This window comes from Anolis sagrei, chromosome 1, assembly GCF_037176765.1.
Source record: "Anolis sagrei isolate rAnoSag1 chromosome 1, rAnoSag1.mat, whole genome shotgun sequence".
Lineage (NCBI taxonomy): Eukaryota > Metazoa > Chordata > Lepidosauria > Squamata > Dactyloidae > Anolis > Anolis sagrei.
The window spans coordinates 214,854,858-214,866,944 of NC_090021.1; the positions used below are offsets into that span (position 1 = coordinate 214,854,858).

Sequence of the window (12,087 nt, forward strand, 5' to 3'; positions counted from 1 at the left end):
CCGGGAAGGGGACGAGTGGAAGACAGCTTTTCAGACCCGTTTCGGGAGCTTTGAATACAGAGTTATGGGTTTCGGTCTCTGCAACGCTCCAGCCACGTTCCAGCACTTCGTCAACGACGTCTTTCGCGATTTTTTAGACCGTTTTCTAGTTATTTACCTGGACGACTTCCTGATCTACTCGACGAATCCCCGTGACCACACTCAACAGGTGCGTGCGGTGCTTCAGCGCCTGAGGGATCATGGACTATATGCGAAGCTGGAGAAGTGCGCTTTCGACTTAGAGGAAGTAGACTTCCTGGGACACCGCATTTCGGCGGAGGGAATCTCTATGGACCCTACTAAAGTCTCCGCGGTGTTGGAATGGAAATCCCCTGGGAGCAAAAAGGACATTCAAAGATTCATGGGGTTCGCCAATTATTATCGTAAATTCATCCCAGACTTTGCCCGCTGGGCGGACCCCATTACCCAGTGCCTGAGAGGTAAACGGCCGTTCCTTTGGACTGAGGCGGCTGAAAGAGGATTTCAGCGGCTCAAGGAATTTTTCACTTCCCAGCCTATCCTACAACATCCTGATCCTACTAAGCTGTTTGTGGTGCAGGCCGACGCGTCGGATGTGGCGGTCGGGGCAGTGTTGCTACAACCTGCGGGGGATCATCTCCAGCCCTGTGCATACTTCTCTCGACAGTTGACTGCCCCAGAACGGAACTACACCATTTGGGAAAAGGAACTCCTAGCCATCAAGTCGGCGTTTGAGACTTGGAGACATTGGCTAGAGGGAGCTCCCCAACCAGTGGAAGTTCATACAGATCACCGCAATCTGGAATATCTCCGTACGTCCCGGAAGTTAAACCAACGACAGCAGCATTGGGCGTTGTTTTTTGAGAGATTCAATTTCCAAATTTGCTATGTGCCGGCGGCCCAAAACAAACAAGCGGATGCTCTGTCGCGCAAGCCGGAATATACTCGGGGCCAAGAAGACTCCTCAGAGTCCTGCATTTTGCGGCCAGAAAACTTTGCACTCACCAGCACAACAAGGCCCCCTTCGACTCTGGCTGAAAGAATCCGGGCGCGGCAGCAAGAGGACTTGTGGGTACAAGAACAACTGGAGGCCGGATTAAAGTTCCCATTTCAAGAAATAGATGGGATGTTGTGTCATCGTTCACAGGTCTATGTGCTGCTCGGTCCCGAGCGGGAGGAGATCTTAAAACTATGCCATGATACCAAGCCGGCGGGACATTTTGGGATTTTTAAAACAATGCAGCTAATACTGAGGGATTTCTGGTGGCCCAAGATCCGGCGAGAGGTCGAGAAATATGTCAATGGCTGTCCGGTGTGTCACCACGCCAAGAATCCTACTGGCAAACCGGCTAGTTTGCTACAACCTTTGCCTACTCCGAGTCGGCCCTGGGAAATTGTGTCGGCCGATTTCATCACGGATTTACCGGAATCCCAAGGTTTCACTACCATTCTGGTGGTGGTGGATCTTTTTACCAAGATGGGACACTTCATTCCCTGTGGGGGAATGCCTACTGCCAAAGAAACTGCCGACTTATTCCTAAGTCACATTTTCCGTCTTCATGGACTTCCAAAGAGTTTGGTGACTGACCGTGGGGCTCAATTTACCTCACACTTCTGGAAGGAGATACAGCGACAGTTAGGCATCGAGAGTCGGATGTCGTCAGCACATCATCCACAGTCTGATGGCCAGACCGAGAAGACCAACGCCACCCTTGAACAGTATTTGAGATGTTTTGTAAACTATCAACAGGACAATTGGTCATCGCTTCTTGCTGTAGCCGAGTTTGCCTACAACAATGCTACTCACGGATCGACTAAAGAAGCCCCGTTCTTTGCTAACTATGGATACCACCCCCGGTTCTTTCCTTCCGTGATTGGGCCTGGGGAGGTCCCTGCTGCGACCACTTGGCTGCAGGAGCTCGCAGCGATTCAAGAGATCTTAAAGGCTCAGCTTGAGCAGGCAAAAGAGGATTACAAACGGATGGCTGATACCCATCGTCAGCCGGGTCCACCGATTCAAGTGGGAGATCGTGTTTGGCTGTCCACTAAACATCTGCCTATCCAACGCCCCTCTCGAAAGCTGGACGCCCGTTTTGTGGGACCGTACCCAGTGGTGGAACAGTTGAACCCTGTGACCTTTAAACTAAAACTCCCGCACGGTATGCGGATTCATCCAGTTTTCCATCGATCCTTGCTACAACCCGCCACGGACGTCCGGCCGGATGCTGGCGGGGCTCCTCCGCCCCCCCCCGGTTCTACGCGATGGCGAGGAGGAGTTTGAAATAGCGGACATTTTGGACTCTCGCCGTCATCACCGCAAATTACAGTACTTGGTGGACTGGGTGGGCTATGGGCCTGAAGAGCGCTGTTGGGTGGATGCTCGGGATGTTCATGCTCCTCTCCTGGTGTCCCGGTTTCATCGGGCCTACCCGGCCAAGCCCGGGCCGGTGGGGGGCCCAAGGGGGGGCCCTGGGGGGGGGGGATAGTGTTGTGGTTCAGCACCAACTTGATGGGAATGGGAGTGAGGAGCTTGATGGGAATGGTAGTGCAGATGTGGGCTCTCAGTTTTCTTCCCATGAATTTAGAGACAGGTCTGTGTCTTCAATGCTTTCACAAGATCGGAATGTGGTTGATAAGGCAGTTGGTGGGAAGCAAGGTCAGACAGTTGCGGGGCGGCAAGGCCGCCCAGGCCAGGTGTTGCGAAGGAGTTCGCGGCTGGCAGAGAAGTGTTGACCTCATCTGTGGGAAAACTGCTCGTTAAGGCTTGTTTGATGTTTGCTGTTTTGAAGTGTAACGTATAAGTAATCTGCCTGGAGATTTCTCCTGTGTTAGTTTCAACGTTGCAATGGCTTGCAGTAGCTCCAGCTCGGGGGCTAGAGATTTAGAAACGGCCGGCTTCATGTAACCTTAAGCTACTTCCTAGTGTTGGCTTCCTGCTTTGCTCCATGTCTCCTGCTCAAACTCCAAAGGATTATATTGAACTTTTTACCTTGTAACCACTGAATTTGTACTGCTTTTACTTGATTGCTTCAATAAACTTCCTACCTCTCAAGATTGGCTGGTTTTGTCAGAGAAAGCAAGGTGAATCTATTCTGAGGCACAACACCAATGACCTCTTCACATGGGGCTAAATAGCCCTGTTTTGCCAGTTTTGGACAAGGCCTACTGAGCACTATCAGACGACACTTTGCAGGCCCTGCCCATATTCCTCCCGAAGTGGAGGTGAAGCGTCAGAATGGACTTCCTCCTCCCTTTCACCCCATATCATTAATTACCAGCCTTTCCCTCATGATGTGGACAGACAGGGTGTCAATGTGTTCTGTGCCATTCCCACCATATGATGGGGGAAGAAGGAGGGTGCACCATGCAACTTCCCTTTTGCCTGCGACTGCCGACACAATGGCACAACCTAGTTTTGGGATGTTCTTGAACCATTTAAGATAACAGGAAGTGAAGAGAAATCCTTTCTTGTTCACTTCTTGATGTTAAAAAAAGGCCTCTTCTGGGAATATCATTGTTCTGGGCACACAAAAATCTGGTGGGAAGGCCCCCACACAACCTCGAGGGCATTTTGGAACACATGGGGAAGGGGAGGGAGGGATTAAAATGTTTTATACTTCTGGGCGTCAAGGGTACCTCCAATCAAAAACAGCAACAACAGCTTGCATAAGTACTTTCACAAAATGCATACATTTATTCAGCTTCATCTCCAAGAAAACTACGTTGCTTTGCTTGAAGAGAAAATTAGAAAGAGATTTCCAGTTGAAATTTTGCAACATTGTATTTAAAAAAAACTGAGCAGAATATCAATTGAAAATCAGTTTTAATAACTTCAAATAGGATTTTAATATGAAGCATTAGGTGATCCTTATGTAATTTTGAATAATAATGAAATTTATGCCAAATGTTTTGTAAAAACAATGAGTTATTGCTTGTTTAAACAATTAAATTTGCAATCAAAATGCATTCAATTTTCATATCATAATATATGCTGTAGGTTACCTTTATTAGCTTTTGCCTATTTTTGATTGAGAGAACATTAGAATATATTACCGTATTTGCTTTTGGTTCATAATAAAATTATGGATAGATTTGTAAAACTGAAATAACGGGGAAGAATAGTCAACAGATCAAGAAGTGATGTGTTCTGCCAGACTTAAAGCTACTACAGGAAAATATATGAAAAAGTCCTTATTTTAATCCAAGACATTGACTAAATTTCAGAGCTTGAAATTTTAGATTCAAAAGGCAATTTTAATAATGTTACTTGAAGAGCTAGCGTGTGTAAGTGGCAGAGGTGTCCGCTTACACACACAGCCTCCCTCCTCTACAAACAGGCTATAGTTTCAAGTGCTGAGAAGCCTCCAAAGGCACTCCCTCCACTGACATTGCAGGTTAGAGTGAGCTCCATGAACATGTAGCCCAAACACTACCAATGTCCTCCCAGAACACCCAAGGAATACTTTCATTGAGTGACCATTTAATCCTAATTGTTCTGTTTTTTCTCCAGAATGGACATTCTCAGGGTTCCTTTCTCCAAATTTGCATGGCCCTGCCCATTGCCTCTCACTTAATCTTTTCCTACCCATTCTTATGGCACACAGCAAACAGGAATTGATCAGCAATTGAACAAGAGGTTTGGAAAGAATTCACCATCATTTAGAGGAGTTGTAGTTCACCTACACCCAGAGAGCACTGTGAACCCAACCAACAATGGATCTGGACCACACTTGCAATGGATGATGAGAATTGCAGTACTTTAACTCAGTTCCAGAGACCACTGCAACCCTCATGGATGACAAACCTTGCCACACAGACCCACATAACCCACCATACGTCCCAGTGTGGTTTGGGGGGAGGATGGACCATGGATATGCAGTACCTTCACCTGATTCGCTTTCTACAGCCCAGGACCTCCACGAATGATGGACCTGGACCAAACTTGGCACACAGACTCTCCATGACCAAGAGAACATACTGGAGATGTTTGAGGGAAATTGACCTTCATGGGAGTTATAGTTCACCTGCATCCAGAGAAATCGACCTCCACTGACAATGGACCAAGACAAAACTTTGCACAGTAAAGTCTCATGACCAAGAGAACATACTGCAGGGGTTTGGGGGAAAGGACCTTGATGCTGGGAATCGTAGTTCACCCATATCCAGAGAGCCCTGAACCCAGCTGATGTCAGATCTGGACCAAACGTTGCGCACAGACCCAACATGCTCAACTGTGCATATAAGCAGGGTTTGGGAGTGATTGTCTTTGGCTCTGAGAGTTGTAGTTCGCCCTTATTCAGAGAGCACTTAACGCAGCTGACGTCAGAACTAGACCAAACCTGGCACTCAGACTCAACATAGTCAACTTTGAGTATTTATTTATTTATTTATTTACTTTGCTTGTATACCGCAATTTCTCAGCCTTGTAGGCGACTCAACGCGGTTTACAACAAGAGAAAAAGTCAATCCAACAGCATACAAAATTTAAAAACCATTAACAGCATAATATACAAAATGACACATCAATAACAACACATTAACGTCTCGTAACTAGAATCGTGATCCAATTCGTCTTCCATAATTCCGTTTCCTATATTCATCGTGTGCATTGCATTGTTTAACTGAACGCCTGTTCGAACAGCCAGGTTTTTAGTTTTCTTCGAAACACCATTAACGAAGGGGCTGATCTAATGTCCATGGGAAGGGCGTTCCACAGCCGGGGTGCCACCACAGAAAAGGCCCTGTCCCTCGTCCCCGCCAGCCGTGCCTGTGATGCAGGCGGGATTGAGAGCAGGGCCTCCCCAGAAGATCTTAGAGTCCTGGTGGGTTCATAAGCAGAGATACGTTCGGATGGGTAGCTTGGGCCAGAACCGTTTAGGGCTTTAAAGGCCAACACCAGCACTTTGAATTGAGCCCGGTAGCAAATCGGCAGCCAGTGGAGCTGGTGCAGCAAAGGAGTTGTATGCTCCCTGCGCTCCGCTCCTGTTAGTATCATGGCTGCCGCACGTTGGACTAGTTGGAGCTTCCGAGCCGTCTTCAAAGGCAACCCCACGTAGAGAGCGTTGCAGTAGTCTAAATGGGATGTAACCAGAGCGTGGACTACTGTGGCCAAGTCAGACTTCCCAAGGTACGGGCGCAACTGGCGCACGAGCTTTGACTGTGCAAATGCTCCCCTGGTCACCGCCAAAACCTGGGGTTCCAGGCTCAGCGATGAGTCCAGGATCACACCCAAGCTGCGAACCTGTGTCTTCAGGGGGAGTGCAACCCCGTCCAACACAGGCTGTAACCCTATACCCTGTTCGGCCTTACGACTAACCAGGAGTACCTCTGTCTTGGCTGGATTCAGTTTCAATTTGTTCGCCCTCATCCAGACCGTCATAGCGGCCAAGCACCGGTTCAGGACCTGGACAGCCTCCTTAGTACTGGTGGGGTTTGGGGTGATTGGCCCACGATTTTGGAAATTGCAGTTCACTCACATCCTTTTGCATTTTCTAATGGGAGCATTCATAAAAAATAAAGACTGGCATTTTTTTTAAGAAATAGAGCTACAAATTACCAAACGAAAATTACCTAAAACACCAAAACAAACAGTGCCTTTTTCAAATAACCCGGGCCAACATAACATACTGGAGGGGCTTGTGTGTGTGTGTGTGTGGGGGGGGGGGGGGATGACCCGGCCACATGAGAGTTGTAGTTCATGCTGCATCCAGAGATATTACCAAACTTCCCAAAAAAAACCAAAAAACAGTGCCTTTCCCAAGTCACCTAGGCATTGCCGGGTCCCCAAGCTAGTATTAAATATTTAGTGATCTATCAGACTCTTTTTCTACTAGATGAATCTACACTATCTATATCATGCAAATTATATTATACGGCAGTGTAAATCCAGCCAGTTAACTTAGCACCCTAGAAAGGAGAAGAGAACCTGAATCTTTACCACTGCAGCAGGCCAAAACACACTGCCATATAATGCAGCTGTTGTACTTTCTTTTGGCTTGAACTTTGTTATGTTAAACATAAGGAGAACATCAGGGTGCAGAACACCAAAAGCCTTGTATAAGGTGCTTGCAGTAGCAGGGGAGGAAATAGTTGTGCCTGTACTATAGCTCTGCTGGGTTACCTCATCAGCTGTTTCCTAATTGCAGCCAAATGATGTAGCTTAACAGCCTGGAACAGATGATAAATGCCTTTCCATGGGACAATCTTTAATTGTCATAGTGATAACCAATATCATTTCCGATGGCTCACTGTACCAGGTTCATTAGGAGAGCAAAATAAAAACTGCAGGGTTAAAAGCATATAATACTGAAACCATTATTTTTAATGATAAACATCTTCCTAATAATAGTGTTCTAAATGGCTTAGAGCATCTGCTCCAACCACGGTCATCTTGTTATCCAAAAATCAAAGAACTTCAAAATGGCATGACCTAATTTCAGTCAACCTAATTCAATCTTCCCTAAAAAATATATTGGTCTTCCTAGGCATTCTTAACTACATATGTGTTCTTCTCATGAGTGGATTGATATTAAGACATGCATCCAATTCCACTTTCAAAATCTGTCTGTAAGCTGGGAAGCGAACACAAAGCTGTTGAAAAATGCAGGGAAAGTAAAATGTACCCACTGTGGATGAATTATGATAGTTTCCTGTAATAAACATACATCTTCATGTTAAAAAGAGATGCGGCAACGCTCCATTATTCATGTTGCTCCTACTTTGTACTCTTCACATACGAAAAGAAATGGCAGAACAAAGACCTTTCATTAATACTATACACAATTTCACAACCACACACCTTTCCCATCAATAATACATTCTGACAAGACAAACCATTAAGGTTGGCAAAATGTTTGTGATCTCATAAAGGGTACACCCTTTGGATTTTGGTAGATGCAAAGATCATTAGATAAGCAATCTGTCATCAGATGAAACAAATCCATGCAACTAAGATATTTCTTTCAACAGCACTATTATATACTATTACTGTTAAAAGTAATTATTTAGCAGAGCACAGTGGTATATTATGATTATTAATTTACAGTTCACATTTTTATTCAATTTAACTAAAAGGATACATATTTTAGTTTGTTGGGTAATGATAAGATATGACCTCTTACAGATTCCATTTTAGTGGTAATGTTTCTAATACAGACAGTCCCCGAGTATCAAACATCTGACTTACAAACGACTCACAGTTATGAATGGGGGTGAGGCAACAGGAAGCGAGAGAAATCTAACCCTTGGAAGGAAAATTCACTCCTGGGAAAGTTACCATGGGGAAAAGGGGTCTCAGCTGAAGCTTTCTCACCAATCCTTGTTTCCACAACAAGTCAAAATGTTCAAAATTCAGTGATCAGAGGGACAGAAAGTGAGGTGAAATCTTCTGCACAGGGGCAGACAGCAAAACAAACACTGCAGGTGTGTTTTTTCATTTCTAACAATTATTGAAATTATTTCAGATTAATCCATCAGCTGTTCTTATCCAAATTGTTTGTGACATGGAAATTCCATTTCAAGCTATCTTGACAGTTTTTGTCTTTACTATGAAGTAGGCATGGGATCTTTTTGTCATGCAGTTTTCCTGTATCAAATGCTATTCTCACTCTGCATCTCAAAGTCGCTGTGATTGCTCCATGGGGTGGGAAATGCAAGTACCAAAAATGCAGTGTTGGTTAAATTATTTTGAAATACACATTTGATGGATTTTTTCCCTTTCTCACAGGAATTTATGGACTCTAATAAATACGTTGACCATTTGCTAACTCTGTTGGAAGAGCAACGCTGGAACGTGTGGAGGTAGGTGTCCATTTCTGTATTCCACAGGGCCATTTTATCTCATATCTATTTGGAAGTCCCCCCCCCCCCCCGCATTTCATTATAACGTTCCCTCTTGCCATCCCACCACCGAAATAAGAGACCAGACAACTTTATGGATTGAACTATGAGCAACTTTATTCAAATGTTACCTTAATTAACTTTATATGACTTGCAACATGTTACTGAAAGGGACATGAACCTGGTGTGGATTTAAGCTGAGGTAGTGACCCTCCATGACCTACCCCACGGCTGAGATGGGCAAAACACCTGGGTCCCCGGATGTAATAAATTGTAACGTTTTCAGGGTGACCACGCAGAAAATGTATGAAGAATTCTGCCCCAAGTCCAAAGGATTTTACTGAGATTAGAACTCTCCCTGTTTGAAGGCCTTTTTTTGTTCACCCTCACCTCAGTTAGATAAACCACAGGTGAGAGTTTCTGTTCCTGGCCTACACCACAAAGGGGTGCTTTAGGTATACACCAAACCTATGGCTACTTTCTGCCACAGATTAGAGGTAAGAGTTCGCTTTACCCCTATATCCCACCAGGCTATCCAAAGCGGCCTTAATGCCCATTTGCAAATCTCCTAAGAATTGGTGGTTGCCTGTATCAGAAAGATGGATAACATCGCCTCAGAAGAAATCTGGCCTAAGATATGTGATGCTGTGTTGAATGTTCGAGCCCATACCTTTGGCCAATGGCTTGTATACAGCTCGATTCAGTAGAGACAAACCCTCTCTGAACAAATTCTACCAAGAAAACCCTGTGATAGCTTCACCTTAGGGCCACCATAAATCAGAAATGTCTTGAAATCACACAACACTAAACTGAAAAGAAGTTCCATCTTTTTAATATTTTGTTTCTGAATCTCTTCATTCTGCCATTTATGTGCTGATGGTTTTTTTGTAAGAAAAAGCCATTAGAATCCTGAAATGTTAATCAGATATTTTTTTACCCCTGCCTGAAGTATCTAATTTACGAAAACTCATTAACCTGAGATGCTTATTACCAGAGATGAGTTCGCTTGAGAAACTTTTAAAATATCAATATATCAAAGTAGCTAGGGCATAATGAGCATAGGAATTGTGTGCATTTCAGCATATTTATATTTTCCTGAACACATAGTAAAAGCCATAACTGCATTCTATGTAAGAATAATTCTTGAATAGATTTCAGATTATTTTGTCTGCTTGGATTCAAATTCCACCAAACAGGCTAGTATCATAATGTCTGACTCCCAATAACTAATAGATTGGGCTATCTATAGGCATGAGTTTACATACCTTCAGAGTATGTAGCTTATTTCCTTTTTTTGAGAGCAGCAAACATGAAAATAATTCCCACGGCAACTATTTGTGAAACCAGCAACATATGTCAGGATTGAGAAGCCTCACCTTTGACTATAGCTAAACTGCACCTTTGAGGGTACAGACTTTTACTTCGTCTCCTTTTAAGGGCACAATGTTTCTTTCAAAAATGAGTGCCTATTTTAATCCAGATTTTTTTTTTATTACCAACAGTCTACTCAAGTGTCTACTCAAAAATAATTCCCATTAATTATCATTGGGGCACAGTCCTAGGATTTAAAAAAAATCCTACAGGGTTGAATCCTTACAGTATGTTAGAAGATGTGGCTTATCTTAGAATTTCAGTGACAACATCCAACACAATAAAACAATTGGAAAAATTGAAAAACAATCTGACAAGGTAAAAGAATATAAAAAATTACAATAAACCAGATAGCTACGACTTAATTACACCATGATTTTGACTTTTAGAACTAAGATAAAATTGTCAGATATATTTCTGGTGTGATGAGAAAGGCATGCCATAGCCTTGGATTTGATATAGCAGTGGTGTATTCCTCTCCTTAGTGACATTTTCCTTAATTAAAAGCAATGCATGGGCTTAATATCTTTTTAAAAGAGCTCTAGCAATTGTGGGATACTGTCTAGTCCCGATGAGATGAGATCTGAACCCAGATCAGAGGAATTTGGAGGAGTCTGGCCTGGAGCTAATAGCAAAGGCTTATGACATACTGGACATGCAGCCAGCCGTTGAAAATGGAATAGAGGCAGGCCTGACCAAGACTCAGGAAGCAGACAACTTGTTCTAATGAGCAGCAGTTCCAAGATATGAGCTCTTATAAGTGCTGAGCTTGACTGTTCTTCAGATAGTTACTCATAGGAAGAGAATGAAATCAGTTTACACGATGAAGAAACTTCCAGGTACAGCCGTCTGGTCTTGGGGAGTCTCCATTATCTCATTCAGTGCATTGCTGGAAGGCATGGTAAGCACACTAGGTGGGATGGAGATGAGGGTATCTCAACAGTATGTATTTTAGGACTGTAATCCCTAGTTAGCCTTTGATTAATGGGCAGGGACAGAGTTTTGAAGGAGCACCTCTACAGGTACCCTGTTGACATTTCAAACTCAGCAAAAGTTTCTGCTGACAATTGAGTCATGACTACAGGGACCATAATTTTTTAAAAAAAAATTTACACAGAATAAGAGCAAAAGGAAGGCTGAGCAAAGGAAGATAGACACTTTTGAACTGTGGTGTCGGAGGAAAATTCTCAGAGTGCCTTGGATTGCAAGAAGATAAAACCAGTCTATACTCTAGGAAATAATACCCAACTGCTCAGTGGAGGGAAGGATATTAGAGGCAAAGATGAAGTACTTTGGCCACATAATGAGAAGACAGGAAAGCTTGGAGAAGGTAATGATGCTGGGGAAAATGGAAGGAAAAAAAAGAAGAGGGGCTGACCAAGAGCAGGGTGGATGGGTGTTATCCTTGAATTGACCAGCTTGAAGTGACTTGATTTTGAAGGACCTGGGGGTGGTGATGGCCGACAGGGAGCTTGGGTGTGGACTGGTCCATGAGGTCATGAAGAGTCGGAAGCGACTGAACGAGCAACAAAAGGAGAAAAATCATTCGCACAATTAGTGTAAAAACACTTTTGACTTACAGAACAATTAATGAATGCATATTCATGAATAAGAGACGCAGAAATAGTTTTAGGTTGATAAGCATTACAAATATAAGCTATATATTACTGTTCTTCAGAGGCGTTCTTTAGAACATTATCTTTAGCCCTATTCAAGTGTAACCTCACTCTGTCTGAATTATGAAGAGTATGAAGAGACATTCATTTTGATTTCGACTTCCCAAATAAGCATGGAAACGAGAAATTGTTGTTTTTACTCACATGGAGATTCCATGAACAGAATCTTTTTCTTCTCAGATTT

The 12,087-nt window shown here is 43.7% G+C and overlaps 1 protein-coding gene across 3 annotated transcripts in view; it reads left to right on the top strand.

Moving 5' to 3' along the window:
• NCKAP5 (NCK associated protein 5) overlaps positions 1-12,087 on the top strand; it is a 797,184-nt gene that overhangs the window by 248,653 nt on the left and 536,444 nt on the right. For all 3 annotated transcript variants that reach the window (XM_060775780.2, XM_060775773.2, XM_060775800.2), the window contains one exon: positions 8,744-8,817. In XM_060775780.2, coding sequence (XP_060631763.2) covers positions 8,744-8,817 — 74 coding nt within the window. The remainder of the gene's footprint in view (positions 1-8,743; positions 8,818-12,087) is intronic.